Source organism: Haliotis cracherodii, unplaced genomic scaffold, assembly GCF_022045235.1.
Source record: "Haliotis cracherodii isolate W230 unplaced genomic scaffold, xgHalCrac1.p SCAF_2, whole genome shotgun sequence".
NCBI classification, from domain to species: Eukaryota; Metazoa; Mollusca; class Gastropoda; order Lepetellida; family Haliotidae; genus Haliotis; species Haliotis cracherodii.
Window position 1 is genome coordinate 35,345,880 of NW_027266275.1, and position 14,892 is coordinate 35,360,771.

The 14,892-nt window shown below is 37.7% G+C and overlaps 1 protein-coding gene across 18 annotated transcripts in view; it reads right to left on the minus strand.

The window, feature by feature from the left end:
- Nucleotides 1–14,892, minus strand: part of LOC139468031 (calcium-activated potassium channel slowpoke-like) — a 140,944-nt gene that overhangs the window by 16,083 nt on the left and 109,969 nt on the right. For 8 of the 18 annotated variants that reach the window (XM_071249703.1, XM_071249708.1, XM_071249712.1 and 5 more), the window contains 4 exons: nucleotides 11,815–11,847; nucleotides 8,803–8,848; nucleotides 4,043–4,081; nucleotides 2,210–2,362 (listed from right to left, as the gene is read on the minus strand). In XM_071249703.1, the coding sequence (XP_071105804.1) occupies nucleotides 2,210–2,362; nucleotides 4,043–4,081; nucleotides 8,803–8,848; nucleotides 11,815–11,847 (271 nt within the window). Of the gene's footprint in view, nucleotides 1–523; nucleotides 566–2,209; nucleotides 2,363–4,042; nucleotides 4,082–8,802; nucleotides 8,849–11,814; nucleotides 11,848–14,892 lie in introns of all 18 variants that reach the window. The other 10 variants (XM_071249711.1, XM_071249706.1, XM_071249705.1 and 7 more) reach the window with 7 other exon arrangements.

Here is a 14,892-nt window from a genome sequence, read left to right on the forward strand (position 1 = left end):
CATTATAGTCTTTCCTAAGAACTACAGTCGACAGAATCACTACATGTGCCACCTTCTTTCTTTACTTGATAAAACAAACAATTAACATAATCCCAACAAACATGCTTCATGTCAATCACATCCATTGACGGAAATGTACAGAGATGCCTTGAACAGTTTATTAAAAATAAAATTTAAAAATATATGCTCTGTGCCTCACATTTCATGTTTTAATGAAAATTTAACAATTAATTTATTGTGGCCATAATGGTAACGACTGCAGTGCTACTAAATGGACAGATGAATGCTGCATCGACAAAAACCAATAACACATGCTCACACCGACGATGTCAAGGTGAGCAGCCATGATACAAGATAACGATGCAAGATAATGATGCAAGACAACGATGCAAGACAATGATGCAAGAAGTAAATATGTGCAGGACATGGCAGTGCAAGAGCGAGGTCGACATGGCGTCAGTAGGAAGAGGTTTATGATGCAAGAGGTAACAGTGCACATGTATTTTTACAGAGACGTTCTTACTCTTCTTTCTTCGGCAGGGACCAGATGTTCGCTATACTGGGACTGAACCAGGCACATCAAGTTAGTGAGACAGAAGGGTGAAGATGAACTACTATAGTCAACAAGTGAATGACAGTCAGCAGCACCCTGTGAAACTTGTAGTAAGAAGCATGTGAATCTCTTCAAGAGTTAATACACACCAGTGTAATGCCAGAATAACTGTATTTTTATTTTATAGATTGTTTTGTCTAAATTGGAAGTATAAAATGCAATCAATAAAGCCTTGTTAAGATAAAACCAAATAAGTCAAAAGTACTTATTATTTAAATCAAAATAAATTTTTTGGACATATTTTAAAATTTTATTCTTTGAAAATCAACAAGATCCATTTAGGAAATAAGGTTCCAATCAACCGTCACAGCATTTAATTTTTCTTGCAATTTAGGAATAATGAAGAAAATCCATACAAGAAAACAAGAAATTGGTCTGACTGAATGTAATATTCCAAAGCATAAAAGTGATGCTACGTGTGTTCAGGCATAGTGTCCTTAAAAATATTATCCGAGTCATCTTGCATATTTCTATTGATACATACTGTGAATGTGTAACAAGAGGTGCTTTCATAACACATGTGATATTCCTCATGTGTTCTTTGTATCACTGAAATTACATCTACAGCATATCAGTGATATCAAAACTATTGAATTTCAGGGATATCATCAACAAGCTGATGCATATCAGTTAAATTATGTGGTATCAGTGATATATTATTGGTGTATATGAGTAATATGTATTGCGATATATTGGGAACTAGAGTATTCGAGTAGATTGTCACATTTATGTTTTCTAGGCCAAAGGGGCATCCAACCTTCGGTTTCCCCCTCTGGTTTACGAGTCAGCATGGACGGTCACCGCCATTTAGCAGTCAGGGGAGATAACAATGTGAGAGGAAAATCACTTTCTTATTTCTGTCATTTTGTCAATCAACTTCAAAGGAATCATGATTCGTGAATGAATTAATGTGTAACTTTTGGATAAAGCGATACAAATGATGATGAAACATGTTATATTTTGTTTACCCCATTATACCGGGACACAAACAAAATATTGCAATACATAAACTTAAAAAGCGTATTGCAGTTTACTGATTTACCAGAAATACCATGCAGTCCTATTGAAAATTCCAGCTTCAGCACAATCCTTGGCGTACGATAACTGTATACTAACCAATTAGTTGTTTCCATATATTAACAACTTCATGACCAGATAACTGTCTATGATAAAGTGTTTCCCTACCAACTACCTCAAATCACAACCTTTACATATGAGAGGAAATCTTACTTAATATTCGTAATTGGCTAGATTTTCAGTTAATGTCAGTTAAAGTAGAAAATAACAATGAAGGGATCTGATGGGGAATGCATGGATGATGATGAAATGTTCATTCAAACTTTGTAGAACCCCAAAAATATTATTTGTTGGAACTGTCATATTTAAGATAGTCTCAAGACCGGGGAGTAGCACACTCAAATGATCAAATGATTGATGCACAAGAGGCTGTCATGAGCGACACACATATATAACTAGTTGTTGGGAACATGCTGTCAACATTGTAAATGCTGGAAATACCAGAACTACATATAACAGCGCCTATTTGCAGACTGCTGTTGGACTGACAACTGCTTTTCTTTTCCCCCTGAATCTCGCCTGTAGCTTTTACTGTGTTTGTGTCCTTTCAGGCTTTTTTGGGAATTGCTACGTTGTCTATGAGTAGAGGGGTGATTCTTATCGACCATATTGGGAGGGTGGCCATGTTTATGGTGCACGTCCAAGTACAGGTCCGCCTTGCGAGAGACATGTCTGCAATGATGTGGGGTGTAAGCTACTCAGCAGTCAGCAGTATTGCAATCACATCTCAGGCCTCTATTTCATTATTTGGTTCACAGATATTTTGCCAAATAAATAAAAAATATGAAAATAATGTTTTACAATATCAAAACATGTTCTTTTAAAAGTTATTTCTTAAAAGTATATCTGTTGAAAAAAAAGAAAAACGGAAAGAAGGAAACGTTTTTGGAATGGTCAAGAGTTTCCTCCCTTACCCTGTTTTAAGCAAACCAATTTTTTTCATAACTGTGTTAAGATTTGGTAGGAAGAAAGAATATTGAGAAATGTTTTTAGTTGTAGGATCTGTAAACCAAGTATAAAAAAAAGAAGCCTTACTTTTTTCAAAATTATTAAATTACCAAAAGTATTTTCTCAAATAATTCTCTGTGTATATGCATACATAGTTGCAATTAAAATTTAAAATCAGTTATTTTAATCATATCATTTTCATCACTCAAAAATCACACGTCATTAACACAATCTATAGGCTTATAAATGTACTCATTAAAATGGAAATATCAAATATCTTAATGTACATTCTAATTTATTGGAAACATTAAGATAATTATAGATTAACATTACAAGTAAATAGAAACTTAAAGCATCTTAAAAGCCTCTAATAGGTCAAAGGTATGGGATAGGATATGAACTACAAGGTAAAATGATACAATCCACATTTAAAGGAGGGGTCCAGTTAAAGGTAGGATTCACGATTATGGAAAGAAACTGAAACATCTGGATACAAAATAAACAGCTCTAGGGATGAAAGTTGTCACTTGGAGAGGGGGATGATAAGGAGGTGGGTAGAATTCATTATCATTTTCTGCTATGTTATAATAGTTTATTCTTACCTACACAAATATCATTAATAACCTTCCATATTACCTGATATCATATGGCATATTGTTGAAGATTGAAATTACAACACAAAAATACCATATACTTTAGAAGAAACATCTCTGACACAATTTAGGTAAAAAAATATACCTCACAAACAGACTAAACAGTTTTAAATATAATGTAGAAAAGTGGAGGAACCAGGAATCGGAACAGAGACACATGACATTAAACAGAATGGTCAGGGAATAGATGGGAGGGATTGGTCGTCATGTCATTCAACAATAAATTCTACCATAACTGCAATATTACTATACATAGAGTCCATTTTAAACTCTGGTATCAAATGTTTTTCAAACACGCCAGTAATCTCACCTTAGAAGTCTTCAGAATGTATTCCCCAAACCATCATTAACATCCATGCCAAATGTCACCAAATTCAATTGTGTTACTGTTTTTTTTCTGGAGCTGGGAAGACAATACTGAAATACTATCTTCCTAAAAGCATATTAGAAGTCAATACTGAAATGATATCTTTCTAACAACCCATCTCATGTTGTTAACCATGCTTAAGACTTAAGGAGTTTCACTCAAGACAAGTCGCAGGCTTAGTAACGCCATGCTTCAATCTGCCAACAAGTCCAGATCCATCTAGTCTACAAAACGGACAGTAATAACTACAAGTCTCGACTCTTCGAGGGTTAACATGACATGACATGACACGGCCTAGCACAGCCAAAGTTAACATGACCTGAGACTCATCTCAGGGGGCACGGCACGGCACACAAGGGGTTAAGGAGGGTGGGGTCAGCTTACTGTTTGTTTCGGTGTTCCCTTTTATGGTGTTTCTCATTCCTAGAAAGAAACTCACTTATGAAGTAGGGAGCTACTTGTAGTAGGCACATTCATGAAACCACAAGTACCTGTCTGATAACTGAAAATTTAACAATTCACAAAACATGCGGAGGAAATGCTTCCATTTTTACTTTTTTGAGATGTTACTTTATGACCTCAATCCAAAGATGAAGAGTGTTACCTTAGGACTTCCATCCAAGGATGAAGAGTGTTACTTTAGGACCTCCATCCAAGGATGAAGAGTGTTACTTTAGGACTCCATCCAAGGATGAAGAGTGTTACCTTAGGACTTCCATCCAAGGATGAAGAGTGTTACCTTAGGACCTCCATCCAAGGATGAAGAGTGTTACCTTAGGACTTCCATCCAAGGATGAAGAGTGTTACTTTAGGACCTCCATCCAAGGATGAAGAGTGTTACCTTAGGACTTCCATCCAAGGATGAAGAGTGTTACTTTAGGACCTCTATCCAAGGATGAAGAGTGTGACCTTAGAACCTCCATCCAAGGATGAAGAGTGTTACCTTAGGACCTCCATCCAAGGATGAAGAGGGTTACTTTAGGACCTCCATTCATGGATGAAGAGTGTTACTTTAGGACCTCCATTCATGGATGAAAAGGCGTTACTTTAGGACCTCCATTCATGGATGAAAAGGTGTTACTTTAGGACCTTCATCCAAGGATGAAGAGTGTTACCTTAGGACCTCCATCCAAGGATGAAGAGGGTTACTTTAGGACCTCCATTCATGGATGAAGAGTGTTACTTTAGGACCTCCATTCATGGATGAAAAGGTGTTACTTTAGGACCTCCATTCATGGATGAAAAGGTGTTACTTTACGACCTTCATCCAAGGATGAAGAGTGTTACTTTAGGACCTCCATTCATGGATGAAAAGGTGTTACTTTAGGACCTCCATTCATGGATGAAAAGGTGTTACTTTACGACCTTCATCCAATGATGAAGAGTGTTACTTTAGGACCTTCATCCAAGGATGAAGAGTGGTACTTTAGGACCTCCATCCAAGGATGAAGAGTGTTACCTTAGGACTTCCATCCAAGGATGAAGAGTGTTACTTTAGGACCTCCATCCAAGGATGAAGAGTGTTACCTTAGGACTTCCATCCAAGGATGAAGAGTGTTACTTTAGGACCTCCATCCAAGGATGAAGAGTGTTACCTTAGGACTTCCATCCAAGGATGAAGAGTGTTACTTTAGGACCTCCATTCATGGATGAAGTGTTACCTTAGGACCTCCATTCATGGATGAAAAGGTGTTACTTTAGGACCTCCATTCATGGATGAAAAGGTGTTACTTTAGGACCTCCATTCATGGATGAAAAGGTGTTACTTTAGGACCTCCATTCATGGATGAAAAGGTGTTACTTTAGGACCTCCATTCATGGATGAAGAGTGTTACTTTAGGACCTCCATTCATGGATGAAAAGGTGTTACTTTAGGACCTCCATTCAAGGATGAAGAGTGTTACTTTAGGACCTCCATTCATGGATGAAGAGTGTTACTTTAGGACCTCCATTCATGGATGAAAAGGTGTTACTTTAGGACCTCCATTCAAGGATGAAGAGTGTTACTTTAGGACCTCCATTCATGGATGAAGAGTGTTACTTTAGGACCTCCATTCATGGATGAAGAGTGTTACTTTAGGACCTCCATTCATGGATGAAGAGTGTTACTTTAGGACCTCCATTCATGGATGAAGAGCATAACTTTAGGACCTCCATTCATGGATGAAAAGGTGTTACTTTAGGACCTCCATTCAAGGATGAAAAGGTGTTTCTTTAGGACCTCCATTCAAGGATGAAGAGTGTTACTTTGGGACCTCCATTCATGGATGAAGAGTGTTACTTTAGGACCTCCATTCATGGATTAAGAGTGTTACTTTAGGACCTCCATTCATGGATGAAGAGTGTGTGGCATGTTTAAGGGACACAGCTCTGCACAAGTGAATTTTGGTACCTTGGATGACTGGGACATCCATATACTGCCTAATGCATGGAATGAAAAAATAGGTATATGAATATTTATTGAAATTGTCTTTATGAGTCAGCCTGTTTTATTTAACCCTTCTTTGATCAGTATCTCAGTTATATCACGGTGTGTCAGCTTGATGCGGGAGGAAATCAGAAAGTGATGCAGACATTTACCACTTTGGTGAAACCCATGATCACTGGTATGGTGCTGACAAACCAAGAAACATAGTCAGGGTGAACATATGTTCGAACCCAGGATCATAGATTCCTGGCACACCTAAGGGATGCAACTCTACACAGAGAATTGTGGTGCCTCAGACACATAAGCCACCCTTGCACCATCTCTAACATTGATGGTAATTTATATTAAAGTCCATATTTTCAAGAATTATTCAAGTCATGGTTTCTAGTATGCAGGAATGATAGAAAGAAACAGAGTGTATGAAGAAAAAAGTAAGAATTGATGGATGAAAGCATTTGAAAAAAAGCAAGAGAGATAGAAGTTTCAGTGTCTTGGGTCAGAAGTAACAGTAATATTGTCAGCAATGTCAACAATGTCAACAATGTCAAAAGGAGTGAGTGAGTGAGTCTGGTTTAACGCCGCTTTTAACAGTATTCCAGTCATATCACGGCGTGTCAGCTTAACGTGGGAGGAAAGCCCGAATTGGTGCAGGTCTCAGACGTTTACTACTTCGGTGAAACCCACGAGCACGGGTATGGTGCTGACAAACCTAGAAACATAATCTGGGCGAACCGGGATTCGAACCCAAAATCATAGGTTTCTGGCGTGCCTAAGGGACGCAACTCTGCACAGCGAATCGCGGCGCCTTAGACGACTGGGCCATCAGTGCCCCCAATGTCAAAAGGAAGACAGATAGAACTTTCAGTGTCTTGTGTCAGAAGTAACAGTAATATTGGATCAGAAGTAAACAGTACCGAAGTAAATTCAGGACAGTAATTCACATATACATGTATCAATAAACATATCAATGCTGTTGGTGTTTACTTTTCATCTATTAGTAACATGTCTGTCAGTTTGTATTTGCTGCATCCTGAAGTGTATATGAAGGCAAAATTATTTAGCACTACAACCCTTAATTCAAAATATAATACAAAAAAACATTCATCTCTCTTGACAGTAGGAATCAGTGGACATGCCATGTTTCGCATCACAATCTCATTAAAATCAGACCTTAGTTCTCGCTACTGCTGAACAAAGATCTGAAGATAATTAGACTAATCCCACTAATCAGAGCATCGCTTACCAGATTATGAAAGTGACAGTCGGAATGTGATTTCTACCTCGAAATACATAACACAGGGTATTCTGAACGATAGTTACGGGTTTAATGACTGAATCAATACAATCTAGATCATCTATTAGCCATTCCAGAATGTTCTTTTGTTCAGGTTTCAAATTTGTCATCGAGAATTTGTTAAAATATGTTTCGAAGCGTAGTCGCCAATTTGAAATTGGTGCGTAAAAGAAAGCTCCATTCTGATTGGTCAATCCATTGGTCAGTCAAAGTTCGCGCATGGTTGGTCTGATGTGACCCGTAATGGGATCTCCTCAGATCTTTGTTTAGCGGTAGCGAGAACTAAGATCTGATTTTAAGAAATTGATCCCATCACTGCTTGAATCTGGATGATGACATTCATCTGTGACTCTTCCTCATCCCACAAGACAAACAAATCCGACTAAGTATACCGTGTTCCGTAGTACTGGAGAATCTTTGTGCGCCGTTAGTAAGCCTGAAGGGCAACTACAGAGATGTACCCTGGCCAAAATAACCATACAGAAACACACCCAATATGACCACTTTGCAAGGAACAAGAAGGGTCGGATGTGTCCATTTAAAGTTGTGGAAAGATGGTTTCAGTTTCACTTGTAACAGTAAGTCAAGCATACAGTGTAACTATATTGTTGTTAAAATATGTTGACTGGCGTCCATACTACAGGCATGTGATTGAAGGATGACAAAAAAGAATCAAACAGGTCAAGGGGGCTTTAGTCGGAAATATCTCATGCCTGATATTAAAGGAAGTGATGTTATTCTTCAACATGTACAGCCATGATTGAATTTACAACAAGTTTTGCAAACCAAAACTCTGGAGAGGAACAGTTTTCACAGCCCATTGAAAGAACTCGTTAATTGTCTTTGCAGAGTCCAGCTGGGGAACATTTCTTTATTTTGATGGCATCCAGGGTACATACCTACATACAGACCAGTACCTGGGGTACGTTTCTGTAGTACCCAACATGGTAACGACCCATTCAGTGTAAGTTAGTAATGGTGGTATGCTAAAATGTGCCTTCAAATATTGTGTCCGGTGCCTCGTTCCTCAAAGCGATCTTACCGCTATGATTGTCATAAGTCCATGTTAGATTATGGGAGTTACGACTGTCTTAGCGCTAAGATCACTTTGGGAATGGGACCCTTTTGTGTCCTACATTCTAAAGTCAATATGTAAGTCTAGGTCACATCTTAAATATATATACCTTACAGCTCGGAAACTCTCAATTCTCTGTCTAAAAATTTAAGACATGAAATGTAAGTAAAAGAAATATTTATCTGACAATTTTATCTGACTTACTATCTTAAATGCAACAAATATCTTTGTGTGAAACAGGTATGACTTCACCTTTCTCTCTTAAAGCTGTCATTGATAAGACATTGAGAACTCTATTGCATCTAGTTTCGATGGAAATACTTTTGAATCAGTTTGAAAATACTCACACTTGAGGAGTTTTCTCTGGGGTCTTCTTCTCCCTTGCTCCTGGAACTGGAGTAATGGTTGATATTGTTAAATACAGTCTGGTGTGAACTGTCACAAATAATTCATCCACTCAACCTACATAATGAATCTGCTATGACACAGACATCTGCCACTCTCACCTGATCCAGACTTATACCTGCATCTATTGACATGAGGTAAACATTTGTCACAAAAAAACTGAATCTGTACCATCACCAAGTACAAACTACATTCTCGGGTAATATTTGCTGGAGTTATTTCAACAATCCGGTTTATGTTTGTTTGTTGTTTAACGCCGAACTCAGCAATATTCCAGCTATATGATGGCGGTCTGTAAATAATCAAGTCTGGATCAGACAATCAAGTGACTGACATCATGAGCATCGTTTCACGCAATTGGGATACAATGACATCCATCAACCAAGTCAGTGAACCTGACCCATGGCTCACAGCTGGTCTAGATCCTGACAATGGTCAAGGGGGAAATAAACCATAAACCATAAAAGCTTATCACATGGTTAGCGACTCACAAAACTTCTTTTGCTTTTATAAGTTTGTTTTCACAGGTTTGGCCCAAAGTTCAGTGATGGTTGCCAAAGAACAAATGAAAAAAAACTTTGATATATCCTGTTCATGAAGGCAAAACAAACACGTTTGAATTTGGGGTGGGGTGGGGGGTCATGTTTGAACTAGTGTTGCAGTCTGCAGATTGTATTATCACATGACCTTAGATGTATCATCTAGTATGTTCATCAGGGTTGTCAACTCTAAAAACAGTTTCAGTAGCAATGTCACTTTAAAATGGTTGTGATGTCATATCTTACATTTCGGTCATTTTGTAAAACAACTAATAAACCACTTGTTGTTTCAGCTTTCCGTCAAAGCAGATCTGTATGACAAAAGATTTTTCATAATTCCAAAGGAAATTTCTTCCTCATCTGAGTCTTTAGAATCCTGATTCAACCCTTCATCTTTCCTCTCATTTTATGAAAAACAGAGTGACAACCTGTGTGACGGACAGGCTCTACTGATATTGGTTGTTTGGTTGGTCTGTTTGTTGTTTAACGCCGAACTCAGCAATATTCCAGCTATATGACGGCGGTCTGTAAATAATCAAGTCAGGATCAGACAATCCAGTGATTAATATCACGAGCATCAATCCACTCAACTGGGACTGATGACGTGTATCAACCAAGTCAGCGAGCCTGACCAGCCGATCCTGTTAGTCGCCTAGGCCTCTTACGACAAGCATAGTCGCCTTTTACAGCAAGTATGGGTTGCTGAAGACATATTCCACCCCGAAATTTTCACGGGTCTTCAGCTGATATAGAGTGAGGCTGCTTCCATTAGTGAACCACAATGCCAAAAGTCATAGCACTACGATCCCTTTGTGAAATGGGTCCTACTGTGTAATGGTTTGTTTTAGATGGATCTATGATGCTTAACAAAACAAATATGTCTAGGTCTGAATATATAAAATATTTCTTATGGATGAGACATTTTCTTTGCCTTTACATTATACTGTATATGATTTGAATGCATAATTATCGCCACTTGACAATATCTCACCTAATACCAGAAGTTATGATGTCTACCTAACATAAGAAGTACCTCTACATAATATAAGAGTTATCCCCACCTAACATAAGAGTTATCTCCCCTTAATATAATTTTTAATCTTCTGAATATAAGAGTTAAACCCACTAGATATCATGGCCATAACAGCTCAGTGACAGGGTTGATTATTAAGCTACGATATGTGAAGTTCCATTGTATTTCTAATGCTTTTGCCCAAGGTGCATACTTGGATCATGCATATTAGAGGCTATTGATATACAAATCACATTACCTATATTATTAACATATCTTACATTGTTGCAAACATTTTATAAAATGAGAGGACATGGCTCTGGGAGCTCAGGTTTCATGCTGAGAAAGGAGGGGGTGGGGGAGGGGGGAGGGGCAAGGTTGTCAAGGGGACATCACTCTTGGTACTATTCTCTCCAGCTGATATAAACCACATTGTCAGGCAAACAATCCGCGCAGCAGTTGAGGGGGAGTACATACATTTGTTACAATACACACAACATGCTGCATAAATTCATCGTCATGGTTATGGAAAAAAATACAATGACATAGGTATGTTACATTTAATTAATTTGTGTAAAGAAGTGTCAACAGTCAGAACCATTCATGCCTAAAGGCCTTTTCAGTTAATATTTGATTATTGTCTGAAAGTTCCAGGAAAGTGTCAGAGGAGTAATAAAGTTTTGAGGTTTGGGGAAGAATTGTAAGTGTCAGAAGCTAATCTGGATCAAATAGGAGTACATACATCACCAGGCATATTGGCTCAGCAGTGACACACCAAAGAGGTTCCCTCTGAAGAAGAATGAGCTATCAACCATCACTGTACCCATGTTCACTGGGGAGGATTTCATATCTGTTTTGTCAGTTACAATTTGGTCCTCATTTAGTGATAGAGTGAGTGAGTCTAGCCTCTTTTAGCAATATTCCAGCAATATCACAGTGGAGGACTCGAGAAATGGGTTTCACACATTGTACCCATGTCGGGAATTGAACCTGGGTCTTCGGCATGACAAGTGAACGCTTTAACCACTAGGCTATCCAACCGCCCCCGTCCTCATTTAGGGACTGGCCCTTTTTCAAGAGTCAGAATATTTATCAGTCAGGGGTTCAAACAGACTATTTTCTCTGAAATGGGGAGCCGGACAACAATATTTTTTACCCATATTACATTGTTTTCCCAATCATCCACCATGACAAGTGAAGAATTGTTTTCTAACAATTTTGGGAACAGTTTATTTTCTTTCTAAAATAATCCCAGACACCCAAGGATATCAAAATGGTGGGCATTCACAATGCATGTAGTAACATATTGCACAGCCATTTTAGTAACATACTTCTGACATTCTGAGGACTACGTCGACATGTTGACAGATCTTGCACATTATTACAAACAAGTGTAGCATTACCATCCGGGTTTGCGGGTTCAGTTCGTTGTAAGGCTGGATGAAAACAGAGCAAACCATTAGTAGAAGATTAACCCTCCTCAACACAGGGAACAATGGAAAATGTTAAGTTTAATAGAAAACAGACAGAAAACTGGGGGAGAATTGTTAGGTTTCCATGTCCCTAGGCTGGCCCTGGAAGCATGAGGACATCTGGAATAGTTAATCCATGCACTGCAAACCTATCTTTTCATGGATCAAGAATTGATGAAAATCACACAGAGAATACAGCTGAATCCAATCGTTAGTCCCTGAAAACTGTAATTCATGCCGTGGAAGAGTACAAAAGTGACATGTCTCATTTTGATGCCATAAACTTTCATAAATCACTTGATCCAAGAAAGAAAACTCTCAAGTCTTTCCTTCACATTGCATGCCAAGATATTTCACACTTTTGATGACAACAACTGTTCTCCATGCATTTTGTTCTCATTAGTTTCATGCCAGGGCCTTTTGTTTTATTAGTTGGTTCACAAAAGATTTGGTCTCAAATTCAATGTTGGTGGTTGAAAAAAAATTCACCTTACTAATCAAATTATAATGAAAAAGTGAAACCGTAGGTCACACAATCACGATATTTGATTGTTTTTTTGGGGGGGTAATGATTTTTATATGCATAACTCACCATTTCTTACAAACATTGGTGATGAAATCTAATGGGTTTTTTCCATTGCACCTAAATGTAAAACACTTGGCCCCCCAAAATTGTCAAAAGTAATTTTTTTATTTTTAATTTTAGTTAGTTAATCTTTTTAACCAACTAAAAAAAACATAAGGCCATGGCATACGTAGCAGAAAGCAGATTCTGCAAGAAAAAGAGCTATACTACAGTGACGGTCTACATGCCTACATAGTCATGCACAGCATGCACAGCATGCACAGCATGCACAGGGAAGTGAGTAAATATCGTTTTACGCCACAGTCAGAAATATTCCGGCTCTATCACAGCAATAAGACCTTTGCTGCCCCAGGCTAACCACAGGGTCTTGTTGTGAGTCGTGCTTCTTGGCTTAAAGATATTATATAGCATGATAGATCTACACTGTGAGTGAGGGAGGTTTGTCACTTCAAGAAGTTCACTTTGATAATGTGGACCCAAAACTTGTTAATTCACAATGTGCCAATCAGATATAATTCAAGTCATCAGTGTTTTAAGAAACGGGGGATGCAAATATCTGATCAGGGTTCATCTGACGCAACCTGTAATGGGGTGTTTGTCAGATCTCCATGCATAGAGGTAATATAACGGAGTAACAGAACTGACTTTAATGAGATTTGGTTCCAGAGTGAGTGAGTGAGTGAGTGAGTGAGTGGGTGGGCGGGTGAGTGAGTTGGGTTTACATCGCTTTAGACATTATTTCAGCAATATCACAGTGTTTCACCTTTATGTGACAAAGGGATGCAACTCTACACAGTGAATTGTGGTGCCTGACAACTGGGCCACGATTGCTCCATGGACATGACAGGTAAGTGTGATATTAGTGGAACAAACTATGTCTAATTTTAATGATCTCAAATAAAGCACCAAATTCTGTTTTCCACACACATTCCTCTCCCTTATATTGTGTTAATGTGTCTCATGTGTCTACTACAATTCATTCAATCTAAAATGTACATTTGAAAAAAAATTCAGAGAAACGCATAAACATTTGAAAAAAATAAAATAAAATACTATAAAGAATGATATTACAGACACAAATGATGGAATTTACACAGATCATCATTTAGAACAATATAAAATGGAATGTAAGAAATATTTTTTAAAAATGATTGCAAAACATGTGTGTGTATTTATGAACACAGATATTTAAAGCCATCAACTGATATTCAAAATCTCAACAGAGGAGAAAGGTGTTGAGAATCTAATAAACTAATAAATCTGAATTTACATATACAAACTTCATGAAAATATGAGAAAGTGCATAATATATTGGATATATACAGGCATGCAGAATGAGCAGTGACAGGAGAAGATGTGTACTACTGAAAACATAAACAGTTGCAACTATGACCATGCTAGTTGTTAATTTCTATACATAATTACAATGCTTGCCTAATCTTTAGTTTATAATAAAATAATTTTTCATAATATTTCATAAAAACATTTTCATTAAATAATCTATGTTACTACTAATGAGTCCATCCTGTTAAAATAAATATTACCATATTCAACACAAAAAGCACCATGGACAGCAAGTGAAAAGAAATTTGAGTATGTTGAGAAAATTGATAATGATGAGAGATAAATTAATTTAGTCTTGTCAGGCCTAACATCTTCTCAACACCACTTACCTTTCAGAAAAATGAACCGATTGTGCACAATCAAGTTTAAAGTGGTTTTGTTATGTTGTAGGTATTTTTACCACAGCCTTTGCTATTATTACACTGAATGGAATGATCTGAGATACGTCTACTATGATAGGTGTGTTAGGGGTTGAGGGGCTCCTAAAAACTTACTATATGAAGGATGTCTGCTGTCTGTTGTCTGATGTCCAGGGTGCCATTGTACCAAGTGATCTTAGCGCTAAGGTGATTGTAACGCCCATACTTTAACATAGGCTTACGATAGTCTTAGCGCTAAGATCGCTTTGCGCAAGTGGGCCCAGAACATTATCTTAAGTCAGTCTACCTATATGAAGCAGTGCAGCTGTGAATCTTAGATACAGAGTTATAATTATCATCATAATTAAAAACTGACTTAGTTGCAATTTTATGACAGATTGTGTCCTGCTTACAGAAAGTGAAAAAGTGAATGCAAGTAGATTTGCAACATTGTAACCTTGTTTTGTGATGCCATAGGACTGTATGATTTACGTGTTGTTTAGTGCCATACTCAGCAATATTCCAGCTATATGATACAGTCTATAAATAATCAAGCCTAGACCAGAGTGAGTGAGGTAAAATTTAACATCGCATTGGCATTATTTCAGCCATGTCTGGACCAGACAATCCAAAGGACTGTATGAAGACATCAATGTTGAGGTGAAACAGGGTTTAACGATTATTGCAGGGTATCAACAAGTACCACTGTTTTACGTCTAT